General features: G+C 39.4%; 4 protein-coding genes across 7 annotated transcripts; 1 reads left to right on the top strand and 3 right to left on the bottom strand.

The window, feature by feature from the left end:
- Nucleotides 1-967: 967 nt before the first annotated feature.
- On the bottom strand, nucleotides 968-4819 carry LOC108216934 (uncharacterized). Its single transcript, XM_064086752.1, has one exon. It carries the CDS (start codon nucleotides 4817-4819, stop codon nucleotides 968-970), a length of 3852 nt encoding a protein of 1283 aa, XP_063942822.1.
- A 4046-nt stretch (nucleotides 4820-8865) lies between these two features.
- Nucleotides 8866-14395, top strand: LOC108192538 (floral homeotic protein AGAMOUS). Of its 4 annotated transcripts, none has more exons than XM_017372035.2 (9): nucleotides 8866-8966; nucleotides 9183-9423; nucleotides 11987-12068; nucleotides 12362-12423; nucleotides 12512-12611; nucleotides 12710-12751; nucleotides 13706-13747; nucleotides 13827-13996; nucleotides 14133-14395. In XM_017372035.2, the coding sequence occupies exons 2-9, from the start codon at nucleotides 9191-9193 to the stop codon at nucleotides 14134-14136; spliced, it is 735 nt and encodes a 244-aa protein (XP_017227524.1). In that variant the 5' UTR covers nucleotides 8866-8966; nucleotides 9183-9190; the 3' UTR covers nucleotides 14137-14395. The 4 variants fall into 4 exon arrangements, with proteins under 4 accessions (XP_017227524.1, XP_017227526.1, XP_017227525.1 ...); XM_017372037.2 differs by having other exon boundaries at nucleotides 8900-8966; nucleotides 9189-9423; nucleotides 14133-14268; XM_017372036.2 differs by lacking the exon at nucleotides 8866-8966 and adding an exon at nucleotides 8980-9018.
- Nucleotides 14396-14656: 261 nt separating this feature from the next.
- On the bottom strand, nucleotides 14657-17365 carry LOC108192541 (GDSL esterase/lipase At1g29660). Its single transcript, XM_017372012.2, has 5 exons — nucleotides 16397-17365; nucleotides 16138-16262; nucleotides 15701-15943; nucleotides 15311-15563; nucleotides 14657-15147 (listed from the first exon to the last, which is right to left on the bottom strand). The coding sequence occupies exons 1-5, from the start codon at nucleotides 16647-16649 to the stop codon at nucleotides 14933-14935; spliced, it is 1089 nt and encodes a 362-aa protein (XP_017227501.2). The 5' UTR covers nucleotides 16650-17365; the 3' UTR covers nucleotides 14657-14932.
- Nucleotides 17366-19451: 2086 nt separating this feature from the next.
- Nucleotides 19452-21565, bottom strand: LOC108192480 (GDSL esterase/lipase At1g29670-like). Its single transcript, XM_017372013.2, has 5 exons — nucleotides 21221-21565; nucleotides 20764-20888; nucleotides 20352-20600; nucleotides 20023-20272; nucleotides 19452-19905 (listed from the first exon to the last, which is right to left on the bottom strand). Exons 1-5 carry the CDS (start codon nucleotides 21537-21539, stop codon nucleotides 19688-19690), a joined length of 1161 nt encoding a protein of 386 aa, XP_017227502.2. The 5' UTR covers nucleotides 21540-21565; the 3' UTR covers nucleotides 19452-19687.
- Between the last annotated feature and the right edge of the window lie 6394 nt (nucleotides 21566-27959).

Here is a 27959-nt window from a genome sequence, read left to right as displayed (position 1 = left end):
AATGTTTGTCCGGGGTCTGCGTAGACCCGGGCTTGTGGGTGTTCGAAGCATGTTTTCTATAAAGTATTTTTTGTTATCATATTTGTTTGTGAATGCTCTTTGTTTGCTTTGTATCTTTTTCGTCCGTATTGATTGCTTAAATAGCTTTTGTACTTGGAAATTTTTTCCAAGTAAGCGAAACAGGTGGACCCGGGCAATGTGTACCCGGGTATGATTGCTTATGTGGCTTTTATACTTAGAAATTTTTTCTAAGTAAACAAAATAGGTGGGCCCGGGCGGTAAGTACCCGGGTATGATTGCTTGCATGGCTTTTACACTTAAAGAATTTTTTTTTTTTTTTTTTTTAAGCAAGCGAAACAGGTGGACCCGGGCGATGCTTACCCGGGTTGATTGTTTTGTACATGTTTGTACTTAGAAATTTTTTCAAAATAAACGAAATGGATGGACCCGGGCAATGTTTTACCCGGGTTGACTGCTTTATACATGTGTGTCCTTGAAAATTTTTCTAAGTAAAATGAATGGACCCGGGCAATATTTTACCCGGGTTGACTGCTTCATATGTGTTTGCACTTAGAAAATTTTTCTAAGTAAGATGGACCCGGGCAATTCTTATCCGGGTTGACTGCTTCATATGTGTTTGCACTTAGAAAATTTTTCTAAGTAAGATGGACCCGGGCAATTCTTATCCGGGTTGACTGCTTCATATGTGTTTGCACTTAGAAAATCTTTCTAAGTAAATAAAATAGATGGACCCGGGCAATTCTTACCCGGGTTGTTTGCTTTATATGTTTTTGGTTGCCTTAGAAATTTTCTAAGTAAGATAACAGGTGAAATTCATTAGTAGCAAAAGACTTCATTGATTTCATTGATATTCAGAAGATTATACAGCTTTGATAGTGACCAAAAGTACATGATTGCTCTTTAGGGATATATTGCTGTCTTCTAGGATCCTTCCTTCTTGCTGATTTTACTGATAGAACTTCCTCAACCTAAGACCATGCCAGGTGTTGGATACCTCTGACCCGTCCATATGCTCTAGTTTGTAGGTACCCGGCCTTAAAACTTCTTTGACCTTGTATGGGCCTTCCCACTTTGGCATTAGCTTTCCTGTGTTGGTTGGATCTGAGGCTTCGGTGTCTCGTAAGACCAGGTCTCCTGCTTGAAAGTTCCTGACCCGGGACTTTTTGCTGAAGTGATCCCGGGTCTTTTCCTTGTATTTCTCCATTCTTGTGATTGCCTGATCTCGGACTTCATCTACCAAGTCTAAGTTGACCCGAAGTCCTTCCTCATTGGCGATTTCGTCAAAGTTGATCACTCTGTGGGAAGGTGACCCGACTTCGATTGGGAGCATTGCCTCCGTTCCATAGGCCAGTTTGAAGGGAGTTTCTCCGGTGCTTGTCCGGGGACTGGTTCGGTATGACCAAAGGACATGTGGTAATTCTTCTGGCCATTTGTTCTTGCTCTCTTCTAGCCTTTTTTCGATCCCTCTCAGGAGGATCCGGTTGGTGACCTCTACCTGGCCATTTCCTTGAGGATAGGCGACTGAAGACTTCTTGTGCTTGATGCCTCTTTCGGCCAGGTAGCTTTCAATGTCTGATCCTATGAACTGGGGTCCATTATCTGAGACCAGGACTCTTGGTAGCCCGAATCTCATCAGGATGTTGTCCATGAACCGGATGACATCTTGCTGGTTGATTGTCCGCATTGCCTTGGCTTCAACCCACTTGGTCATATAATCAATGGAGACAAGCAAGTATCTGAGGTCTCCTTTTGCCCGGGGAAAGGGTCCCATGATATCTATCCCCCATACAGCAAAGGGGATCGGGGATAAGACCGAGGAGGGTAGGACGGGGCTTACCCGGGGCACGTTGCTGAACAGTTGGCAATTTTTGCACTTCTTAACAAACTCGACGGAGTCTTGATGAATTGTTGGCCAGTAGTAGCCTTGCCGGATGATTTTATATGCCAGGCCTTTTGCCGACATGTGATCTCCGCAGATCCCTTCGTGAACTTCTCTCAGACAATATTCGGCCTCCTCCGGACCTATGCATTTCAGGATTGGGGATGAGTAGGTCCGGCGAAAGAGTGTTCCTCCTTCGACAAAAAATTTGGCCGCCTTAGCCTTCAGTCGTTGTGCTTTCCCCTTGTCTTCGGGTAGCTCTCCCTTCTCTATGTAGTTGACCAGGGGAGTCATCCAGGTAGGGTCGTTGTTGATTTCAAAGATTTCTTCCTGCTCTATTGTTGGCTTGTGCAACTCTTCGAAATAGACTGAACTGTCCAGGTCCGCCGAATTTTGGACCAACCTGGAGAGGTTGTCCGCTTCAGCATTTTCTTCTCTGTTGACTTGCAAAACTTTGCACCCGGGGATCAGGGTAAGGTAGCTTTTCACCAAGGCTTGATACTTGGTCAAGATCGGGTCTTTGGCAAGGTATTCTCCATTGGTTTGCCTGACCACGATCTGGCAATCACTGTAGATGGTGAGATTTTGGATAGACAGGGTCCGGACTAATTTCAACCCTGCTAGGAGAGCTTCGTATTCCGCTTGGTTGTTGGTTGCTGCGAAACCGAAGGAGATTGCTGTTTTGATGGTGAACCCATCCGGGCTCTTCAGGATTAGCCCGGCTCCTGACCTTTCGGTTGTTGAGGAACCGTCGACATGGAGTATCCAAGACCCCGGGTTAGACTCTACCGGGGCTTCAGGTTCGGTTTCCATGGGGGTTGTCTGATTTTCTGGGAAGTTGCATTCCACTACGAAATCGGCCAGGACCTGGGCTTTGACTGCTGTCTGGGGTAGAAACGTTAGGCTGAACTGGCTAAGCTCGATTGCCCAGTTTACCAGTCTCCCGGAGATGTTTGGCTTGTGGATGATTTTCCTTAGCGGTTGGTCCGTGACAATCCTGATTTCTCTTCCTTGGAAGTAATGTCTGAGTTTTCTGGATGCGGTGATCAGCGCGAAAGCAAATTTCTCTAAGTTGGGGTATCTGGTCTCCGCATCTTTGAGGACCTGGCTGACATAGTAGACGGGCTTCTGCTGCCCGGCTTCTTCCCTGATTAAGGCTGCCCCGACGGCAAAGGGCCCGGCTGACAGGTATAGGTAGAGAGGTTCTCCGGGTAGGGCTTTTGTTAGAATCGGGGGTTTGGACAGATATGCTTTGATTTCATCAAGGGCTCTTTGGCAATCCGGGCTCCATTCTACTAATTTCTGATTTTTTGCCCCTTTCAACAACTCAAAGAATGGTAGACATCTTTCAGCGAGTTTGGAGACAAACCTTCGGAGTGCTGCTAAGGACCCTGCTAGCTTTTGGACCTCCCTCTGAGTCCGAGGTGGTTGCATTTCTTGTACAGCTTTGATCTTCTCTGGGTTGGCCTCGATACCCCGGTTGCTTACCATGAAACCCAAGAACTTTCCAGCTTCAACTCCAAAGGTGCACTTGTCCGGGTTGAGCTTTAGCTTAGTTCTTCTCATGTTCTCAAAACATTCTCTAAGATCTGAAATGTGACCCGGGACTGAGGTGGATTTGGAGATTATATCGTCGACGTAGCATTCTAAGTTCCTTCCAAGTTGGTCTTTGAAAATTTCGTTCATTGCCTTCTGGTATGTAGATCCGGCGTTCCTTAACCCGAAAGGCATGAGTTTGTAAGCATATACCGCCCGGTGGGTTATGAAAGCTGTTTTGGCTATGTCTGCTGGGTTCATCTTGACTTGGTTGTACCCGGAGAAGGCGTCCATGAAGCTTAACATCAGGTGTCCTGATGTGGCATCAATAAGCTGGTCTATGCTTGGTAGAGGATAAGGGTCCTTCGGACATGCCGCATTTAGATCCGTGTAGTCAACACACATCCTCCACTTTCCGTTTGCTTTCTTTACCATGACTACATTAGCTAGCCATTCCGGGTATTTGATCTCGCAGATGATATCTGCCTTCATCAATTTGCCGACTTCCTCATCTATTGCCTTCTGCCTTTCTGGTGCAAAATTTCTTCGTTTTTGTTTGACTGGCTTCTTCTTGGGGTCTACATCCAGGCTGTGCATTGCTAGTGACTCATCCAACCCGGGCATGTCGTCCGGGCTCCAGGCAAAAACATCTGCGTAGCTTCGAAGTAGTTGGATGAGTTTTTCTTTAAAAACGGTATCCAAGCCTTTTCCAATTTTGATTTTCCTTGTCGGGTTGTCTTTTTCGATCAGGACCGACTCGGTCTCGACCGCAGCTTCGACCTTGGTTAGTTCTTGTGCCGAGATCATTTGCTGGATCCGGGCGTCGGTGTTCTTTTCTACGAAATCTTGAGCTGAGTTCATGGTTGCTTTCTGGTTGCTTGGTCCAGGACCAGGATTGATTGTTCCCGGGTTATGACTGCCCGGATCTAGGTCGATGACCTGGACTTCACCCTTAGGGTTTGTTTTCGGGTAGGGTCGGTGTTTTTTGTTACTTCTCTGTTTTTGGAAGACGGTGGCCTTTCTCTTGTTGTCCATATGGGTTTCTGCCATAACCAAGGCTTGGCTGTAACATACCCCGGCTGTTTCCGAATCTCCTTTGACTTCGCCTACCCCGAACGGAGTTGGGAATTTGAATTTCAGGTGCGTGACAGAAGTAATGGCTTCGATTTTGTTTAGACCCGGGCGGCCAATGATCACATTGTAAGAGGAAGGATTGTCTGTAACATAGAATTTGATCATATGGACGACCTGGGTTGGGGCTGTTCCAAAACGAACCGGGAGGTAAAGGGTTCCTAGGACCGGGACAATGCTGTTCCCGAATCCGTATAAGGGGTCCTCCTTGTAGTCGTTCATGCGGATGTTTCCTAGTTGCATTCGGTCCATGGTATGTTTGAACAAGATGTTTGCTGAAGAGCCGTTGTCGACTAGGATGCGCCTGACCTCATTCTCGGCTATATCCAAGGTTACCACCAGGGCCTGATTGTGACCCCGGGTGACTCCCTCGAAGTCCTTGCTGCTGAAGGAGATGATTTGTTCGGGGAAGGCTTGGATGGACATGATTTCTTGACAGGAGTCCGGGCTAGGGGAGGGGAACAGGATCCTCCCAGCACTACGTTGACAATGTTTTTCTGTTTCCCGGATCCTCCTGTTTTGTCGGCTGTATTCCGGGCTATATATTGTCCCATGTTTCCCTTACTGATTTGCTCTTCAATGAAGTACTTGAGGGATATGCAATTTTCAGTTTTGTGACCATGGGTGCCGTGATAGTCGCAGTGCCTGTTGGTAGGTCTGCTTTCAGGAGGAGTTTGCATGGGTTTTGGCGGGTAGTAGAAGGGTTTGTCCCGGACCTCCTTGAGTATGTCCTCGCGGGTTCTGTTCAGAGGAGTCCATTCGGGCTCTGGTTTTGGTTCCCTGGTTGCTTTGTTTGGACCGGGGTCACTTCTGGACCCGGATCCCTGTTGGCTGGTCCTCTTGGAACCTGATTGCTGGATGAAGTTTGTCTGTCTGTCTGGTTTGAATTTCTTATCCTGGTGATATTCTTTCCTGGGTCTATCTTCGACTTGTTTTCCTTTTGAACTGCCCTGTCGGGTCATTCTCATGGCTTGGAGTACATCGGTTTCCTTGATGAATTTGGCGGCCATGGCATAGGCAGCTGCCAGGCTCTGGGGTTCCTTGTTGATCAGCTCGACCACATATCTCTCGTTTTGTTCCGGGTCCAGGTTCCTTCGGAATATGCTCAAAGCCTCACGCTCGTCCAGGTTGGAGATTTTGTTGATTGCTTCCTGGAAACGTTTCATGTAATCTGAGAGTGCCTCATTGTCATACTGACGAACCGTTTCCAGGTGACACATATGAAGTTCATGTGTCTTGTTTGCTCGGAACCTTCTGAGGAAGGCTTCCCTGAAGTCTTTCCAGGACCCGATGCTCCGGGAGGGGATTCGGCTGAACCATCTCTGGGCCCCTCCCTTGAATGTGGATGCGAAGAAGCGGCATTTGGTCAGATCATTGTAGTAGTAGATCAGGGCTATCTGTTCAAAATAGTGCAGGTGTTCCTCCGGGTCACCTAGTCCATTGAAAGATTCGAAGTTGTAGTGTTTCATACCCTTTTGTCGAGGTATGGATTCTAAGGAGTGGCTGAAGGGAGTCAGGGTTCCCCCAATTTCAAGCCCGGCATCATTTCCGATTTTCCGGTTGAGTTCATTGATCATGTCTCTGAGGTTGGTTTGCCCTGGTCTCTCATCCTCGTCATCAGAGATGAGTTCGGGTGTTGTTTCCTTCCGGTATCGCTTGGACCGGGATCCTTTTGTCAACTTCTCCTCTTCGAGTTGAATCCGGAGGGCGATTTTTTGCTCAAGTTTTTCCTCTTCCTCTTTTCGGATCTGTTCTTTCCTTTCAGCCAAAATTTTCAACCGGGTTTCCTCACTTTCCTTTTGTTTCTTTTTCTTTGCTTTGTCTCCGATCCGGTCGAAGACGGAGCCCCGGGACTGACGGCTGTTCCCGGAGTCCTCCGACTCACCGATATCCTCGAGTCTGCGGTTGCTTTCCCGGCGATCTTGGTACTGTCGGATGGCCTCAGCCAAATCCTCTTTGGTGAGCTGTGATAGGTGGAGGGTGGTGATTGGTACGTCGGTGTACTTGTATTGGTTCATTTCGATAGTGACCCGGGCGTCATTGGGGTTGATGGTTTGATTTTCCTCCGGGTTTACATGGGTGAAGAGAGGTCCTGAGGCATGATCCTGGTTCGGGTTGTCCTGGTCTGTCTGAGGGTTATCCGGGTTCTGGGGAAGACCCAGGTGGGAGCGTGTTCTCTTTGCCATGATTCCAAGAACTCACCCAGGGTGTACGGTTGTTGTTTTGGTGACAGTGCTCACAAATAGTATAGATAGTGATGGGATGCCAGAAATAGTGTGCACAAGTAGTCAACTTACTATTTTCAGAGATACCACAAATAGTTGAGTGACAAAATGTGTGCAGGTGTGAGACAAAAAGATTTTATGTGCTACAGACAAGATTAGGGTTTTGCTCAGACAGGGTTTGCTAACATGCACATATCAATAAAAGCCATGGTTGAGGGTTTTGAGAAGCTGGGTGTTTGGTGAGAGCTTACAGGTGTGGTTTCGGACCCCCGTTTCGGGGGCTTGTTGTAGGAGATGAGTCCAGTGGCACCGTGACCACAGGACAGAGGACACCGTCCCCTCCTTCTAGCGCCAAATGATAACGCCAATCTCCGATCCCGGTCCTTCCTCCGCCGTGACTGGTGGTTCCGTGGTGTAGCTGCTGGATGGGAGCCTACAAAACAACGCCGGTGGGGGGGTTTTGCCCCAAAGCGCCTCCGGCGTGAGAGTAAGCGTGGGTTTCGGAAGGATAAAGATTAGAGAAAGTGCTATCTATGTGTGGTGGGTGAAGGTGTATGTATGGTGGTTGCTGGTGGCTGATGGCTTATAGTGTTTGAATATATGCTGAGTGTGAGTGTGTGTGTAAAATGTGTGTAAAGAGAGAGTAACCCTTAGACTCTTGATCCTTGGTCTATTTATAGGCCAAGGATTAGGGTTTAAGGGTGCGTACCTGGATCCTGGTCCTACACGTGTAGGGGTTCGATCCCCTACACGTGTCCAGGTGTCAGCGTAGGAGTAGTATTTTGGAATGTTCCCTGGCTTGTCTCTATCGCCAGTAGTTGACCGTTACATTTGTCTTTATTGTGTCAGTCTCTGCCTTGTGCAGCAAGTGTCGGCTGGTACAAGATTGGACCCCGGTCGAGGAGTGTGATCCGGATGAGTAGTAAGTTTCATGTATCCGGGTAAGCAATCATGTCCGGGTTGTATTACCTGTCAAGGCTGGGGATGCCCTGTGGTGTTGGTGGGTACCCGGGCTGGACGTTCCTCTCAAAGCACCCGGGTTCCCTTGTCCGGGTTATGCCCTATCAATCAGAATACCTAAAGTAGAAAGTATGATTTATCGTCAAGAGTTTGCATAGGCATCTCAATAATGACAACCAAACATAATTTACACCTAATATAAATTTGGTAATGTGTAACATTAATGCAGAAACTTGCTGTGCCCCAAGTTCTAATGTAAGTTTTGAGATTATAACAATAATACAGAAAAATGCCCCATCTCCTCGCACAAATGATGACCTCATATATCGCGATAATTGTGATGCTAACTTGCACATAGCAGAACGCTTACCTGATGATGACAAAACTTTGGTCTGGTACAAGACAACAAAGTTTTATATTAATTACGACTGAATTTTATCGCAGAACCCTAGCTATGTGATATAATGAAGCAATTGAGTTACTATCCTAACCAGTTCGAAACCACCTTTAGTGAAGTTGTGAAATTAGACACCAACGTTCCCAGCATTTTTAGCTGGTTGTCGATTGATATTTCAGATTTCTTAATCACATTTGATTGTAATATTCAACAGTTTGTGTCTTACAGAACACCTCAAAACAAACCAAGCACAATTAAGCAATGCAGGAATTGTGCTTGGAGTATTATATGCAGGAAAAATTGGCCATTATGTACAAATACTAAAACATTAATAAAGTTGCAACACCATGGCAAAATTATTGTCACCGTAAAAAGTTTTTTATCTACCTAGTAAAAAAGTTCAATTACAACAAAGATCAGGCTTTCATTTTCACGCCCATTAAAATCACTTTCAGCAGTCCTTTTCTCTCCCACTCCTCTTCCAATGCAAATAAAGCACATCAATAATTAAAATATATAAAAGAAATATAATGTATGGACAAGGGGAAGTCTGAGTCTTGATGACTGATTTACATATCTAGCCTTGCTTTTGCTTCTTCATCTATACAAAGCACCATCAATTTAGGGAATAATATTAATGTACTAAACAATCTCTAGCAAAAGGAATTAAAGAGTAATCAAGATTTCCATCTTATTATTAACTACTTTGTCATGTAGTCATTGTTTACTTTATAAACACCTACATCCTATTGCAACTCCTTTCCATTTTCTGCATCTTTCCTGTTCAGATTTGTGGATAAAATAGAAAAAAGCAAAGGTAGAAACTTTCCTCAATTTTTTCCACAACTTCTGTAATTTTCATTCATCAGGTTGAATTTTTGATGATCGAAAACTGTTTAAAGTCTTCTAATTAAATCAATCTTAATCAATCACTTCCTCACATCCAAATTACTCATGTAATCCAGAGGATTTTTCTCGGAAAATGTTTTGGTTATAGGGACTAACACTGAGGTGTATTTTTGTTGATGTGTAGCTGCAGCTATGTCATTTCCTGATGATCAATCCGGTGATACCTCATCCCAGCTGAGAAAGTTAGGTAGGGGAAAAATTGAGATCAAGCGGATCGAAAATACGACCAATCGTCAGGTTACTTTCTGTAAGCGTCGCAATGGATTGCTCAAGAAGGCTTATGAATTATCAGTTCTTTGTGATGCTGAAGTTGCTCTGATTGTCTTCTCTAGCCGCGGCCGCCTTTATGAATATGCCAACAATAGGTACAAGCTCAAATTTGTTTACCTCCTTTATATACTACAATTGTTCTTGCAACACCTTTCTTTGTTCAAGTCTCTCTTCCATGGTAGATTTCACCATTTCTTTTCTCAAGTTTTTGGAAAATGGTACAAGTAGTTGACTTTGGTCAATCTGTAGCATCTTGTCTAGTTCAGCTTGTGTTAAATTGTGTTTAAGGTGACTTAAGCACAAGGACACAATCATGTCTTTTTGCAGCCCAGATTTTTTGAGTTATCTCATTGAAAGATTTTTTTTACAGTCTTTTGTTCTATAATATATTCTAGCCAGATATTTACCATCTTAGTCTCTGAGAGAGAGAGAGAGATTCATAGATCTGTGTTTATCAAGATCCTATTTGAGACTAACTTAAATTAGTAGTTGAATAGAAGTACTATACTGATAATCTTGATTAAGATATCATAATTAGGGTTTATAATACTTTAAATTAAACATACAAAAAATCATGCTTAATACCCTTTTCAACCAATCACAACTGCAATAGGGTTGTCCAGTGTTTTTTTTGCCTCATCAGGTTCTTGAATTTGTTTTCACATGTTAAATACCTTTTAGGTCATAATTTTATAATATTAGGGCATGCTATTTGTATCACCTACTTAATTAAGTATTTCTAGATCTATATTCTATACCCAACTAATCAAAAATCCCTTTGGTTTCTTAATATCTTTCTGAGGTCTTCATTTTACTCTAGTTAGAACTGAGGTACAGATACAGTTCTGTATAAGTAACTAGAATCTTTGTTCATCTCATACAAGATTTTCTACTTCCTGACTTGTGATTGCAAAGATGAAAAGAGTTGCATGGGTTATGTCTTGAAAGTAATTTTTTATCTTATTTTTCAATTTTTACTGAAAAGATATAGCTAGCTAGCAAGAAGTGCTGTTTAGGTGTCCATACAGATCTTTCGGAAAGCAAGTGACATGCTGAAACTAAAACAGCAAAGAAACAAGTGTGAATGAAAGAGATGGATTGGACAAAGTTGAGTCGTTTGAAACTCTTTTATTTTTGTAACTCGGTGCAATTTTTCTTATTTTTCCGCAATCTACTTAAATATAAGTTCTGGTAATCCATTCGACTTGGTAAATACGAATCCAAGGATAAGACTTTAGAACTCTTGCTCTAGTCACGTAAAAAATATCATTTATCATATGTTATAACAATTATATATATGGAATCAGGATACCTAGATGGCTAGACATGTATGTGCAGACGACTGTGTTTCATTGGTGAGTCTGTAATAGACCTAGCAAATCGACCCTGTCGTGTGTTAAAACATCGTGTATTTTCTTATTTCGTGTCCTTGGTAGGTAGACACCAATACGTGTCATGTATAAACATTTCGTGTTTTCCGTGTTCGTGTATTTGATGGGTAGATACAAACATGATATGACATGAATTCAAATTGTGTGCCCGATCTGCTAACACGAAGAAGACACGATCAAAAAAAGACCATACACGATACGAATTGTGGTACACGGAGATTTTCGTATACTTACCCTCTACACCAAAACAAAACCATACAAAATAGTAACGAATAGACCAAAACACGAAATAAACATTGAAGTCGTAACAAATTAATATACGAAATTTTAAAGTATTACAAATGTTGTTAAAATTCTGACTTAAACATAAACCAAAGATACATAAACTGTATTTTTCATATAAAATATATGTAATTAAATACTAAATTTTGGAACTGTCAAAAAAAACTAAATTTTGGATTATATATATCTATTTATTTATCTTGTATTGTGTCGTGCGTGTTTGTTAAATTTTGTGTGTCACGTAATCAATACAAACACAAATAATAGATTCGTGTCAAAGTAAAAAAAAAATACTCCGTAATTCTGAGTGTAATTAGATTGTTTTGTTTTATGCACGGTAAGACTTAAGAGTGAGGGAGAGAAAAGACCGATTCTCGTCACCGACTGAATTACTACTCAATAGTCGATATCTATTGACTTTTAGGTTTTTGACTTGCCTAGGTACTGTATGTAATAGGGTAGAACCTACGATTACACAGAGGATAAATGGGTGTTGTCCACGTGGCACATATCTTAGCCATTGAATGAGGGAGCCGATGATAGCTTGTGTAGTTGTGACAGCTTGGCAGAAGCAGCCAATCAGTAGCTCGAGGAAATTAAGGAAGTGTGTGATGTACTGATGTTGAATATCATGTCAAAAATGAAATGACTGAGTGAATCTGAGTACAAAAGATGACAAATATTTACGTATATTCTTAGTATTTTGTTTTGTGTATCGGTTTCTACTTCGAACTTGTGAACTTGAATTTTGTCAATTTTTTTGGTACATTTTTTGTGTACACATGTATTAACCGCGGGTTAAAAAGTGATCGAAAAGGATGGTAAAATTATCGAATGATTGACCGAATCATATTTATTACAAAATAACACAAAGTTGGAGATGTTATGAATTTTATAAAGTAACAAATTAATAAAGCTTCATAACATTTTTATATTCTGGATTAATGTTTGTAAGTAACAGAAAAGCTTTGTTTGCACTTTGCAGCGTTAAGGGGACTATCGAGAGGTACAAGAAGGCAAATTCGGATGCTCCTAATACTGCTTCAGTTTCTGAAGCCAATACTCAGGTATATGCTACATACATATTTAAAATACATTTCACTGTATTAATTTAAAGCTATGGTTAGCACTGCTTGATTCGAATATGACCTATAACCATTGTCATATAAACACCCGCACAATAGTTTGGTAAGAACAACAAAGTCCCTGTTGTTTGTTAATTTGACTCAACGGAATATTTTTGACTGTTGTTTCATAACAGTCGCATGTGAATGCGATTTTCTTGTACTGTTCTCATGTAGCTCATCGTATTACACTTGTTTTCAAATGCTAAATCTTTATTGAACAATACCAATCTCAGTATTATCAGCAAGAGGCCACTAGATTACGTCGTGATATCACAAAAATACAGCAGGATAACAGGTGACAATTTTCAAACCCATCCCTAACATGTAGACCTAAGCAAATATGCATATTATCTGCCTACTTAATTAGTTGAGTCATTATGCAGCCACATGAGAGGCGAAGCCTTAAGCTCTCTGGCAATGAAAGATCTGAAAGGCCTGGAAACCAAACTTGAGAAAGGACTTAACAAAATCCGCTCCAAGAAGGTACGCGATATATTTACATTTTGTCATACACATTGCTCACATCTACCACATTTTTGTGACATTCAATTTCTTTCTTACGATTCATCGTAAATTTGCAGAATGAGCTTTTGTTCTCTGAAGTTGAATATATGCAGAAGAGGGTAAGTACTGTCATACTTTCATCTTTTTTTACATTCTAAATATGTAAAGAACTTCATTTACTATATATCTTAATGGTACTTATCATAACCAACTGGTTAAGAACGTTCACTACAAAATCAGTTCCTGCAAATTTTATATCAAGTATAATTTAGTGAGCTGCTTCAGTATTCAGTTGTTTAATTTCAGACTTTCAGTACTTGGAAACGTTATCATGATTTAAGCAAGGTCGTGATTTCACACTTCTCTTGTGCTATGTTGTGATCTCCCAGTTTCTGTCAAATCGATTTACACGTACATAAGACGAACTACTTTAAGTTATATGGAAGTCATGTTCAGATGTTCCATAATAATATTGCATATACTTCTGAATGTACTTTAGTCCATCCCATTCTGCAATCAAACATCCATGAGCATTGTTAAAGACTGGTCGGTTCCTAATCTTATGGTAGTAGACCGCATTATAACTGAGATTTCCAACTTTAAGCTTGCAAATTCTTAGTAAAATCTTAGCAAATGCCACAGTATGAGGTTTTAGGTTTTAATTATTATTATGCTATACATATTTGTTGGGAGTAGTCATTATAATCCTGAACTTTATTAGGCTTTCTGACCTCATGTCTGACTCCATGAGCCATGTTCATCATATTTGTCTGCCTAGTTTATTATCCGTGCCATAGAGGAAACGGTTTGGTAGAATTCCTGGACATGATCAAATTTTAGTAATCTTTGCCTGTGACAAGAATGTTAATGAAGTAACCTTATGCAAATCAGGTACGTAAATGTATGACTCGAATTATTTAATTTACTCAAACTCTGAAATCTACAATAATGGCGCGTGTAAAAGGCTCAAATCGGTTTCTGGATTATATATTCAGAAGACATAAAAATAGTCCGCTTAAGCAATGCACTAGATTTCAATAATACCTAGAATATAAGATTTTTTTGGCTTGCAGGAAATTGACTTGCATAACCACAATCAGTATCTTCGAGCAAAGGTATATATACATCTTTCTCTATTTCATTTCTTGAGTTTCTAGTTCAGCGGTATATTATTCTTGTAAAAAAATTCTGCAGATAGCTGAAAATGAGAGAGCACAGCAGCAGATGAACTTGATGCCAGGGAGTTCTAGCTATGATCTTGTTCAGCCTCACGAATCCTTTGATGCTCGAAACTTCATCAAACTCAATGGGCTTGAACCTACTAATCAATATTCTTGCCATGACCCAACAGCACTTCAGCTAGTGTAAGAATTTGTATATAGTTTCATGCATATTCAGTTCTCAACATTCCTACATTTTTCATTTCATAACAAAATCTACACCGCTCAGTTTCAATGCTAATATGAATATGATTCTGATGAATCATTGATTTTTGTGCAGATAAATGTACATAAGAAGTGTTAGCATGGGGTTTCTACTACTCTGGTTTGTGAAGAACAAGAAGTATCAGTTACTAGACCATGTAACCCTTTGAAGACTAAATAGAAAGTAATCAACAATGAGCATGCAAAGAGTATGTACTCTGACAATTAAGTGTTTGATTTTTGCTTACTGATAATGTGTTGAAGATTAAGACTTTTGTGTGTTTGATTGTAACTAAGACGACATGTCTTCAAAACATATTAAGCTTATTTAAGTTATTATATTCTCCGACTAAACATTAGGTTGTTTAAGTTATTTACAAGTTTGTTTATGTTTTCTTTATATTTATGTTTTATGCTCGATTAGCTTGCCTCAATTTGTTGTCTGCCTGTATATGGTTCTGTTCTTGGCGATGATTCCCTAAAGACTAAATATGAAAGACCCATGGATCAACACAATTAGTGCTCCTTCTCAGTGTTGTTTTAATAACAACATCATTCCGGCCCAGTGTTGTTACAGATTGCATCAGCCATGATGTTTTACTCAAGCACGTGTCCACAATCAGATACATAATTCTGTTTTACTTTTCAGAATAAAAATGTATAATTTTGATGAAATACGCGTAATTGCCTCAAGGAGGTGAGTTGCTGCAAAACCTAAAAAACAATTCATTACAGGAAAACTACTTATAAGCTGTTAATACAAAATGACCTACATGTCAAACACCATTGCTATGACAAATAACACAAGGATTGGAGAATTCAAGTCAACGAGTCTGACTGTAGAGGAAAGTAAAAGAAGGGGGAGTATAATGCTAGTTAGAGCAGCGCTAATTTTTGTAAGTTCATTGGATAAACATCTAGTGGTTCAGTAGAATTATACGCTTTCAGACTACCGTGAAGATTACTCCTCTCACTCGGGTGATACAAATCAAAATACGAATAGTCATTCCTGTTGGCACACGGAGCAGAGTTAGGAATACAGCCTCCTGTTTTTCCTACTTTGCAGCATGGCTCTAAGGTCACTTTAACACCTGAAATTAATTCAAGTTTTTGTGTTAGTTGTCTTGTTTTAACTGTGAACTTGGAGTGCAAGGGACACAAATCAATTAAAAAGTCTCCATTTATCCGATCATTTCTATGTAATCTATAAAAGGGTGGAGAAAGATATTGTGTAGGAGAGACACGATTAGTTACCCAGTGCTGCAGCATCGTTCCCTGGGCTGATATTAGAAGAATTAACATAAACAAAATGTGCCTCAGGCAGAGTTTTACTGAGGTCATCAACAAGCTTTGGGAGACTGTTGTCGAATAGGCTGATCATTTTATTAATATCATCAACACAACCGGAAGGTGTTTTGGGTTTAGCCTCAAGAACCTGGGACGGCTCACAACCTAATTGGCCAAGTCCCCAGATAGCCACCTTTCTAGCTCCAAGACCATGTAAAGTCTGTCACACACAAATCAAAGTATCCTACTAATGAATTCTAATATGTACATGTACGTGTAGTTATCTGCAAGCGCATAAACACTAACAGAAAATCTTTTCAAGCTAGCAAACGAGGCTTTCAAATGTATTAATCTGACCTTCAGCGTGTCTGAGTATGCTGTAATAAGTTGTGCTGCCCACTTATCAGGTGGAGTTGTTCGGTTTGCAGCTGGAACCATGAGGTAGTTGCCTTCGTAATCATTGCTTCCAATATTAACAGTGTACATGCACTTGTTCAAGTACTGATTTGTAGTCTGATCATTATTTCCTTGTATTTGCTTGATGCGCGTGATTATGGATTTGTGATTGTCTATTTGCTGGAGTAAGCTGAACCTCTCACCCTATATCATCAATATAATTTACAAAACTGAATGAAAAACAAATCCAGCAAGTTCATGAACAGGTTGTAAATTCTAAAAGTCTGAATAACCACTTGATAGTTTCAGAGGTGATCCCATGCCAGTTATGTCTAATTAAATCAAAAAGATAGAAATGTGCTACAGGAATGCTAATTGTCAGGTAAAGTGATAATTACAACTATAGCTCCTGTCTCGTTCAAAATTCCTGATCCAGAAGATGCATAGTTGACGCCCTGGAGAACGGCATTTCCTTCAACAGTTGCAAAGCCTGGCATGTGATGATCAAAACCAAGGAATTCCGCTGCAAAATTTTCCAAACATTTTGTCAAGTTATGGACTGTTATGAAGCAATATTGAAACAATTTATAGTGATGATTATAATATTTTGCGAAAGAAGAACAGATACAGAGAAGAAGATAAAAGAAGTTACTTGACCTAAGAAATCCACAAAAGTTCGACCATTGGTGAATCTACCAGTGACTCCACCAGGATAATCAACGCCATAAGGAGGAGAATTTACTTTTGCAAGTGATTGAAGCTTATTGTTGTTGCCACAGTCAGATAACGAGTCCCCGAAAATGAAATAACAAGGCACCTGTGGTGCAGCATCAATGAAGGTTACAAGTTTTAGGTAGAATAGCAATGTTATAATGCGACCAATTATCCATGACTTAGCTGCCAGTGCCATGAGACTACAAAAAGATCTGTTTTAGTGAAAATATATGGAACATGAATGTTTTATGTAAATGAGAAACATATGAATACGAGTGATCAATTTACGAAGAAAGAAAAGAGATAAAAGGGAGAAAGGAAAAGCATGAGCTGTTATATTGCAGCTTCCTACTCACAAGGAATCTCCTACCACAATGAATTCGTGGGGCTAAAAATTTTCTCTGACCAAGGAAAGTTACTATTTAAGGTGGATCAGTGTTTGTGGCTCAAAAACTGGCACAATCAAATTACAATTATGCTCCTTTTTGCGGCTCCAAAATTAGCAGTTAAAAATGTTAATGACGGAGATCAGTGGTAATGGTAATGCGCGTTGTATAAGATTGCACTGAACTTATTATGCATCGTTGGGGGCTTTTGTGCCTTCTTGGAGACCATATCTCACACATGTAAAGCAACGCAGTGGTCCTATAGAGTATCAAATTACAAACGCAAAAGCTTTTTATCACAATAATTTTGTGAGAAGTGAATGGATTTAGTGAAATCTAATGAAGAAGTATTGATGGGACGAGTATGGAACCTCTCTGTTCGATCTGGATCCATCAAAATGTTTGAGAAGTTAGACAAGTATGGCAACTGATGTTTCTTCCCTGCTCTCGTGTTTGGTTTCATTCCTAATCCGGGGATTCTTATCGACACGACTAAACTCTCATTCTATTTCATTGCTTGTGTGTTCACGTTTTATCCCCAGATGTATCAATGACCAATATATACCTTTTCTCTCTGCCTGATATTAGTTCAAGTTTAGGTCTAAATTGTTGGAATAATCTTAAATTTAGGTGTTATTTTATTTGTTTTTATGTGTCAGCTGATTTATTCGTTATTAGCTGGTTTATTATCTTGTATGCATGTTCCTGCAAAGTCGGGATGTTAGCTAGGAGAACTGGTCTTCTGAGGGATGTTAGCTAGGAGAACTGGTCTTCTGAGTAGTGGAGTAGTGTTTGTAGGTTTGTTAGGAGGATAACGTAAGTGGTAAGCTGTCCTGGTTTTGCGGCAGCTTTTGTATTCTTTTCCTATATATGTACTCATCTGCATGTCTAATAAAATTATCGCCTTTACATTGCACTTCATTGTTTTATCAGTTTCATACATTCAGCTTCAACACTTGGTATCAGAGCTCATGATCTAGGGCTTGTGAGTTGATATCCTTTTTGTACATACATATGCCTATATATATATTAAAGTAATCATCTTTCATATTCAATGGCATCAAACAACTTTTCAGTCTCTATTCCATTATTCAAAGGAGATCATTATAATTCATGGACTATCAAAATGAAATCATATTTGAAAGCTATGAGTTTGTGGGAAGCAATTGAGAGTGATGTTGAGCTAACCCCTCTTCCACAAAATCCAACAGCAGCTCAAATCAAAAAACGTGATGAAGAAGTGGCAAGAGAAGCAAAAGCACTTTCGTGTCTACATGCGGCTGTGTCGGAAGAGATCTTTACAACTATTATGGGTTGTGATACTCCTAAAGAAGCATGGACAAAAATTAAGGAAGAATTTGAAGGCAACCAACAAACCAAATTGATGCAAATTCTGAACCTCAAGAGAGAGTTTGAGATGATGAGAATGAAAAGTAACGAAGGCGTCAAGGAATATGGGAGTAGGTTGATGTCCATTGTTAACCAAATCAAATTACTTGGTGGAGACTTCTCAAGTCAAAGAGTTGTGGACAAACTTTTAGTGACTCTTCCCGAGAGGTATGAAACTAAAATTTCCTCACTTGAAGATACTAAAGATCTCTCGAAATTAACTGTTTCAGAATTGATCAATTCACTTCACGCTGTGGACCAAAGGAGATCAATGAGGGAGGAAGAAATTGGAGGAAAAAATGAGGGACTCCTATTAGCCAAAGTTTCATCCTCAAAAGGCACAGGTAATAGAGTTCAATGCAACCACTGTCATAAGATCGGTCATGAAGAAAATGATTGTTCGTACAAAGGAAAGCCCCAATGCTACAAATGCAAAAAATATGGGCATTTGGCAAAAAATTGTAGATTCCAGAATGATGAAGAAATCATGGCACAATTGATCGAGGGAGAACCACTCCTTTAGAGTTGTGGAGAGAAAGTGCTCCAAAGTGTTTTTGATGAGAAAGTGCATCAAAATGGATGGTGGTGAGAAGTGCATCACATACGAAGAGAAAGTGCTTCGTAGCGAAGAGAAAGTGCTTCGTAAATTTAAGATTAAGGGGGTAATTGTTGGAATAATCTTAAATTTAGGTGTTATTTTATTTGTTTTTATGTGTCAGCTGATTTATTCGTTATTAGCTGGTTTATTATCTTGTATGCATGTTCCTGCAAAGTCGGGATGTTAGCTAGGAGAACTGGTCTTCTGAGTAGTGGAGTAGTGTTTGTAGGTTTGTTAGGAGGATAACGTAAGTGGTAAGCTGTCCTGGTTTTGCGGCAGCTTTTGTATTCTTTTCCTATATATGTACTCATCTGCATGTCTAATAAAATTATCGCCTTTACATTGCACTTCATTGTTTTATCAGTTTCATACATTCAGCTTCAACATAAATACATTTAGCTTAGCGTTTCTCTGGTCTTGTTGTCTGCGGTTGATTTCAGTTCAAACAATGTCGCTAATTAAGCTGCCAATGAATTTGAAGTTTGAACTCATATGCTGTTTTTGTCTAACACTAGTAATATAATTGATCATGGCATTCGTATCCAAGAACAAAATATCAGCAATTATTGCATCCTGACAGAAAAGAATACACAATGGCTAAAGAAAAATATCTAACACATGAAATGAAACTGTAATGCTAATTTTTTTTATACTTGATAATCAGAGATCACTAAAATTTATCAAAAGGCAGCCTGGATTATGTCAAAGAAGACATATTTACATGTGCTTCATTTCAAGAAAATGAAGTTGAGACAATTTATATACATTTTAAATTTACAAGGCAGATGCTAATGAAACAAATATATAGATGTAAAGCCAGTAAACAGTTGAGAACATGGTGAAGGACTGTGAAAGAGAGGATCAAAGCTGTGCTAGGCGACTAATGTCCATGGGATAAACATCTTGAGGTTCCTGAGCTTGGAATGCTCTCTTAGCCCCAGGTAGAACAGCTTTCTCCGTGGGGTGGTAACTGTCAAAGAACGAATACTCGTCCCTGTTTGGGCATGGAGGCATGCCACGAATACATGTTCCTGGCACAGCAACGGTTGTGCAACATGGCCTATCACCCACCTTAACACCTGGTATCAACAATATATACATGAAATTTTTTTATGTGGGAAATGAACCGCAGATGGATTATAAAAAGCAAATTTATCAACTGCATCTGCCCACAGCTGACCTGACATGATTATTACCTATACTTGCAGGGTTGTTGCCTGGTGAAATATGAGTGTTGTTCACGAAGATAAATTTTGCATCAGGTAACTTATTAAGTTCATCTACAAGCGGTGCAAATCTATTATTGTACAGGCTGACAATATGGTTAACCATATCCACGCAACCTGGTTTACCAGCCATTCTTAATGCTTTCACCTGTGATGGTTCGCAACCTATTGGACCAAGTCCCCACAGTACTATTTTTCTTGCACCAAGATCATATAAACCCTTCCATAAGCAGAAAAAATTATAATTACCAATCTAACAAAATTATAATTAACATAGCCATACTATATGTAAAACTTACTCTAAGGAAGGTATTATATCGGCCTATAAGATCTTCTGCCCACTTGTCCGGAGTAAAAACGACATCTTTGGGATTTGCGGGTACAACAAGGTAGTTGTTCATGTAATCGTTGCTTCCGATGCCAACAGTGTAAATGCATTTGCTCAAGTGCTCTTGTGTAGCTTGGTCATTATTTCCTTTGAGTTGTTTTATACGACTAACTGTGGTTCTGTGATGGTCTAGCTGTGCCATAATGTGGAATCTTTCACCCTATATCAACAAGTAATCACGAGAAAACTTGAACACCATTGGAAACAAATAAGCGCTTGTTATTTAAATTCAATTCTCCGTCTCAGTATCCTCAGTATTCTGTATTAAAGTATGCATACTAATGTAAAAGAAGATTTGTAATTGGAAGTAGCATAATCATTACACATATTTTTCCAGTTTCGGGTCGAATCCCTGCTCCAGCAGATGCGTAGTTGACGCCTTGGAGAATTTGATCACCGTTGGCTGTTGAGAATGGTGGCATGTGGTGATCGAAACCTAAAAATTCAGCTGGAAAATATACCATTACATTAGTATCAATGTTACACACACATAGACCAATAATTCATAATGTATTTACAAGACATAAGTAGGCTGTTGAAATATTGCATAAGTAGGTTTTAGATAGATTGGTTCTCGACATGGTATCAAGGATATATATATGGGAGCCCGTGATCCACTCTTCAACTAAAAAATGAGATTTTTAGTGAGGGGGAGTTGAAATATAGCCAAAGACCTTCCTCTAACACTTTTTTAATATTTTAGATGGATTGGTTCTCAACACAGGCCCATTCGTGAAATTAACATTATAGCCGAATCATGCAGGCAAGAGGAAGACGGACCTATGAAGTCAACATAAGTACGCCCATTCGTGAATCTTCCTGTTGGGCCACCAGGATAATCAATACCATAAGGATGGAAATTTGCTTTGGCAAGAGTCATGAGATTGTTATTGTTTCCACTATCTGCTAGAGAATCGCCGAAGATGTAGTAACCAGGAACTATGGGTACAGCAGCAACAAAGGGTGTAAGGTTCAGACTAAGTATCAGTATGCATCCAAGAAACCATATTATAGATGCAGAAGCCATGGAAAAACAAGAAGTATTGTGCGATTTATTTACAAATTGAATTATGTCTGTATGTTTATTATGATTGTTCATACAAGGATGAAACAATACAAGGATGAAGAGATAAGAGAGAAATAGAAAAAGATGGAGCGGTGATATAGCATGCAAGTTATGGTTTTGAGTCATCTCCTTGAATTTAGGTATGCATGAAATCATCTTTCACTAATTATTTATTTCAGTACTATGATCACATGTTTGACATATTCCATAAATAGCTTATGCTGCTCCATCACCCGTGTATTTCAATCGTAATTATACAATAACATGGCTAAATTAATCAAACCGTAAGAAGTAAGAACGGGTCATTTTTGTCGGTTGGGGTTAGCCGGGCTGAAAAAAGATAACTTGGGCAGCATTACGGTTGTCTGGTGCCAAATATTAGGGCCTGCCGATTATCTGATGTAGTATTAAAGTCCGGACAGATCATTCATTTTAAACTCATACAGTCATACCGCATGTTTAGTTTAAAAAACAGAGGATATGAAATGGAGGTTTCATAATTAATTTCATTTCGTACATTTGTCTAAAAATATATATACGCTCATGATCAAATAGAAACCACTCTTAAAATAAAAATTAAAAACCAGTTTCCGTACCACTATTTATAACTACGGGTATCACTAATTCATACTGCACTAATCACTGTTTTTATACAGTATGTAAACAATGATTTTTATTATCAAAATCTAATTATCTAAACTATTGATAATCGATTATAGATGATCAATTTCATCCGTAGGAAGGTTCTTGACAATAGGAAGCCGCAAGAGAAGTTGTATGATGATCGTATGTAGTCGTTAGTTTTGTAAATTATGATGGAAAGTGTATGTGACTATTGGTGATGATAGACAATGGTGGCAAGTCATGGAAACGTCTGGTAATGGTGGTAAGACATCCATTATTACGATTTGGGTGAAGATGATGGTCATATATGTTGCATATATGTGTGTACATATATATATATTTATATCCGCGAGATATGCTATATATAAATTAGTGATATGTTATGTACAAATTAGTGATTTCAGTAGTTAAAAATAGTGATAAAAAACTGTCCAGAAACTGGTTTTTAGTTTTTAGGCTAATTTGGATTCTATTGGAGTAGGACTCAATATATATATAAGAATAATCAATGATGTAAAAATATATAATAAATAATAATTGTATAAATATTTTTAATTAATATAAATTAATAACTTATTGTTTAAAAAACATTGAGTATATTCATTTTACCACTCAACCAAACACATAATTTGATGTAATGTTTATAAATAACATGAAGATTTGAGTATTGAGTTGTATTTATATTACATATATGATCATAAGTCGAGATAATATGGTCGGAGTATTCAATTGTTATCACTAAACTCACAAAATTGTAGTATCAAGTATAATTAAAAATACTAAGCTTGTGATAACCGACTCTACGAGTCATAGTAGAAATAGCCTAAGTATTCAGTGCTCTCGCAGAGAAAAATTTCTTGATCCGACACGGTTATATATCTTATAGCAGCTCAGCAGATTTGTTGTCGATGGTCATAGGGATTTTAGCTATGATCCGTAGCTATCATGATGATTGTAATCCTTTTTTATTTATTTTCGGCTTAAAAACTTTGTCCTCTAATCCTCCCATTTACACGTGCTTGGGAATTGTTATGATGTCTAGGTGGCTAGCCTAGTACATATACGAGCTATCTAGGGCAAGTGGGAGTCAACCCTGATTTTCTAGGATGACATGGTATAGGAGTGATTGCCACGTGTGCAGCTATCTGGGGGAGGTAAATGAGGAAGTTACGAGGCGCTTTGTCACTTGTTATGTAAGGCCTACGACTCGTCTCTGTGATGGCCATAGCCTTGCGTGAACTGTAAGCTGAAGGTTGTGTCAGTTCGGGTTTGTAGAGGCCTTCGGCTTCACGGGCCATCAGACCGTGACATCAATCTTTGTCTTATACAAATCTTCTGAATAGTCTTCATCTTTCAATGATTATCTTGATTCAATCCAGGTTGCATTGTATAAGAAAAGAATATTTATGCTTCTTCTTTATTTTCTCAAATAGGCTCCCATATCCAAATCAATGTAATCAACCCATGTGATCTGTTAGTTGTCATTTTCAACGGATGTTGACTTATTCGTTGAAACATGCTTCATCCGTTGATTGATTTATAGACTTCATCCGAATTTTTTTACAAGATTCATCCGTTGAGATCTTTAGTCTTCATCAGTTGATATATGCTGAGAGTTCATCCGTTGATCATCCTTCACTTAGATAGAATTACATGACATAGGCTATTTACAATTGGCCACCCTATCCAAAATATCCGTTGATGGATCATAGGAAAAAACTAACATAGAATTCAACTGATAAAATGATAAAATGTGTAACTAGAACATGTTACAGTGTGTTATATTATCATCAAAACTAGTTATTCCTAACAATTTCATAGGCTAGGGGGGCTCGAAAAACTCTTTTCTTCGCCTTTCTTCCATAATAACCAAAGGGCTTTTAGTCAAGCGGGTGAAATTCGGCTCATTTCACGTAAGACGAAGGAGGGATCTCCGGTCCCGAGGAAAGTTTCCCTAGCCCCTTCCTCTTAAGTCCTTCATATCGTCGACCATCATAGCCCTACGGTTTGATCCGGAGGCTTTTAATCTAGAACTCGGGTAGTTTGATCGATTTCTCTCATTCGTGGCTATGTAAGACGAGGCAATATTGTAAGCCTCATAAAGGTCCGTTGGTTCCCTGTTACAAAAGCACCTCACAACATTCTTTGCATTCTTCATAGTTCATGTTGTGAATAAAGACATCCACCGCGATGGCAGGTGGAAGTTCTCGGACCTTCAAGGCAGCTGCTTTAAACCTATCAATATAGCTCCGTAGAGACTCCCCGTGAGTTGCTTAAAATTCTCCAAAGACATAGTACGAACCTCTTGAGGGATATTAATGCAAAACTTGGCTAAGAATGCCACCTTAAATTCTTCCCAAGAGTGAATGCTTCAAGGGGGTAAACAAGAGATCCAAGTCCTAACATAAGACTTGAATGTACAGACGAACAACGACAACGAGTAATGTCGTTGTACCTGTGGCATACCATCAAATTTTGATAATAACTTAGATGATCATTATGGTCGGACGTACCGTCAAAGGTTTCTAGGCACGTGATCTTGACTCCTGGATTCACTTGGGCAGCTTCGAGTGCTTCATAAAAAAGGGAAATTCCTCCTAAGGTTGCCATATGTGGTACCGAGAGGGTTCCTTCTAATCTAACGATTCGAGTGGCAATGTTAACCGGGGATTCACCGGGTGGAACAAATCTCCACTAGGGGGGGGGGGCGAGATCTCGGCCTCATTTCAGGGACTCTCTCTCTCTCTCACTCTCTTCAGGGCGAGGTTCTTGTAGTAGGGCCCTCATTGGTTTGCTCGTCGGGAATGGACTAAACCATGAAACCCCGAGGAGAATGAAACCTCTCGACGAGATCTTCTCTAACTTGAACTTGAATTGTAATAGGGTCGTCTTTCTTGAAGATGTGACTCAGCATAATATGGATAATGGTATTTTGAAGAGCTACGAATTATGGGACTCGGCGGGGTAGTAGGGCGGTGGAGGGTTTCCAAAATAGTTTCCTACCATCTGGGCAACCAATTTGTCAACTTTATCCTGCATGTATTGCCAAGTGTACAAGGAGGAAAGTATTGCTTCGAATTGGGGAATTATGAGAAGAGACAAAAGATGACTTAGATGAACGGAAAGAATTGCTGGATTCATTACTCACTGTGCGTGTCCTTTACTTATTGGTTAATAAAGTTCTTTTTCAGAGGAGATGACAACAAGGTCGTCGTGGTGTGGTGGTAAGTACTTCCCGGCGGTGGTGCCAAATGATGGCCGTAGAGATATCAGATATGATTCGGAGCTATAATGGTGATCGTAGTCCTTTTTTGCTTATTTTCGGCTTAAAAACTTTCTCCTCTCCTCCTTATCCAATTTATATGTGCTTGGAATTTTTATGATGTCGAGGTTGCTAGTCTAGTTCATAGATGGGTGAGGAGGATGAGCTATCTGGGATAGGTGGGAGTCAACCCCGATTTTTTGAGATGGCATGGTATATGATTGATTTCCACTTGGCGAGTTGCTAGGGTTGGTAAACGAGGAAGCGACGAGATGCTTTGTCACCTTCTATGTAAGTCCTATGACTCGTCTTTGTGATGGCCGCTGGCTTGCATGAACTATAAGCTATAGGTTCGGTCTGTTCGGGTTTGCAGAGGCCGTCGACATCAGAGCCATCAGTTGTGTTTATGCCAATTGCTAGAGTACATGAACTATCAACTGATATACTGTAATCTATTAGAATATGTTTAAAAATCATTAGCATTTCTATAGTCCCTCCTTGCTTATTTAGGTACCTCGTTTCAGTTTCTCTCGTCGAGTTCTGATAGTTTGTTCAAGTAGTTTCTGTATATGTTGCTCTGGTCTGGTTCAGCGCCTTTATTTTTAGTTCAATTCAAGGTATCGACATGGGTTGATGAGGCCGTTTATATTTATGTTTGATATGGAGTTAAATATTTACTCGAAATCCTAATTTAAGAATACATGAGAAATGAAACTTAGTATTTATATACATGATCTACCTAACAAAATAAAAAACGAGAGTAACTAATTCCTAACTAACTCTCCCGCCTATTCCGTCTAATATAACTTTCTGCTTATTTAAATTAATGTCTGCTCAATTTTGACTTAATTTATCTCTTTCTTTTTGTGAAGTACTTAATTTATCTCTTTGTTTGGACTTTGATACATTGTTTGGTGTATCCTCAGTACCTAGAACTCTAATTTAGTTATTACTAGTACTATATGTAAATTTTGATTCAGGATTCATTTATGTTCAAGAGATAATAACTGACGACCTCTCCATATGCCATACCTTTATACAAGCATTCATAAATTTAATGACTACAAGAAAGATCCTAATTAGAAAAAACTAAATTTTTATAACCGTGAAAGGTGACTGATGTCCATAGGATAAGTATCTTGAGGTTCTAGAGCTTGCCATGATCTCCAAGCCCCTGGAAAAATAGCTTTCTCGGTGGGGTGATGCATGTCAAAGAACGAATAATCACCTCTCACTATGCAGGGAGTACTTCCACGGATGCATGAGCCACCTACAGCTTGCGTTGGGCAGCATGGCTGATCAATTATTTTAACACCTGCATTAAGATACTCAGAAGTTCGCAATATCATGAGCAAAATGTGTTTCACTATAACAGGAAGGAAGTAAAGTCGATAAATTAATTGGGTGGAAATGACATGTTTATCAATTACCAATTTTTCCAGGGTTCGTGCCCGGTGAAATATGACTGTTATTTACAAGTATAAATTTTGCATCAGGTAGACTCCTATTGACATCGTCTATAACTGCAGGAAGTCTTTGGTTGTATAGGTTGACGATATTATTAATATTGTCCGAACAACCTTGTTCACCAGCCATTTTCAATCATTTAACTTGTGATGGTGCGCAACCTATTGGACCAAGTCCGTACAATGCCACTTTTTTTGCGCCAAGGGCATGTAAGGCCTGCGAACAACAAAATAAATTTTAAGTTACTTATCTAACAGAAATTGAACTTATTCTTATGACAACAAAAATACGACAAGAATCGGTATCACTTTGGAATAGAGTAATGTTAAGATACAACATTTAGGAGAAACTTACCTCAAGGAAGGCATTAATTCTTCTTGTAAGTTTTCGGCCCAAGAGTCAGGATTAAAAACACTGGCTCTGGGATTTGGGGTGGCAAGAAGGTAGTTGTTCATGTAATCGTTACTTCAGATTCCAACAGTATAAAGGCATTTTCCCAGACTTGTGCAACAAGTTCATCATCTCCTTTTAGTCGTTTTATGTGAGCAACTATGGACCTGTGATGTTCTAGCCGCGTAAATAGGTCGACCCTCTCACCCTATATGATCAAGATATCAATATAATAATGTATCATCGGTTAAAAAAATTAGTTCTTGCATATGATATGAGTAAAATGATTATTACAACTATTTTTCCAATTTCAGTTCGAATCCCAGCTCCGCCAGATGCATAGTTGACGCCTTGGAGTACTCTTTCGGTGCCTCGTGATGCTGCATAGGCTGGTATGTGATTGGGTAAACCTAAAAACTCCGCTGGGAAATTAGCCATCTATCAACGTCACTGTGATAGATTTGACCATTAATCATTGAAAATAGTAATCACGACAAAAATAATTATTCTATCACTATAATTATTTGGATCCCTTGATCATTATTGAGATTTTGTAATTAATATCAAGAAGAGATATATAGATAAAGATTATTAAAGATGAAACATATTAACATGCGCAAGAATGCAACACGTAAACCAACCTATGAAATCGACATAAGTTCGACCATTTGTGAATCTTCTAGTTGGCCCAGTAGGATAATCAGTACCAT

The sequence above is a fragment of the Daucus carota genome, chromosome 2 (genome assembly GCF_001625215.2).
Source record: "Daucus carota subsp. sativus chromosome 2, DH1 v3.0, whole genome shotgun sequence".
Classification (NCBI taxonomy): Eukaryota; Viridiplantae; Streptophyta; class Magnoliopsida; order Apiales; family Apiaceae; genus Daucus; species Daucus carota.
Note: the sequence above shows the minus strand (reverse complement) of the source record. Positions and strands in the feature narration are given on the sequence as shown.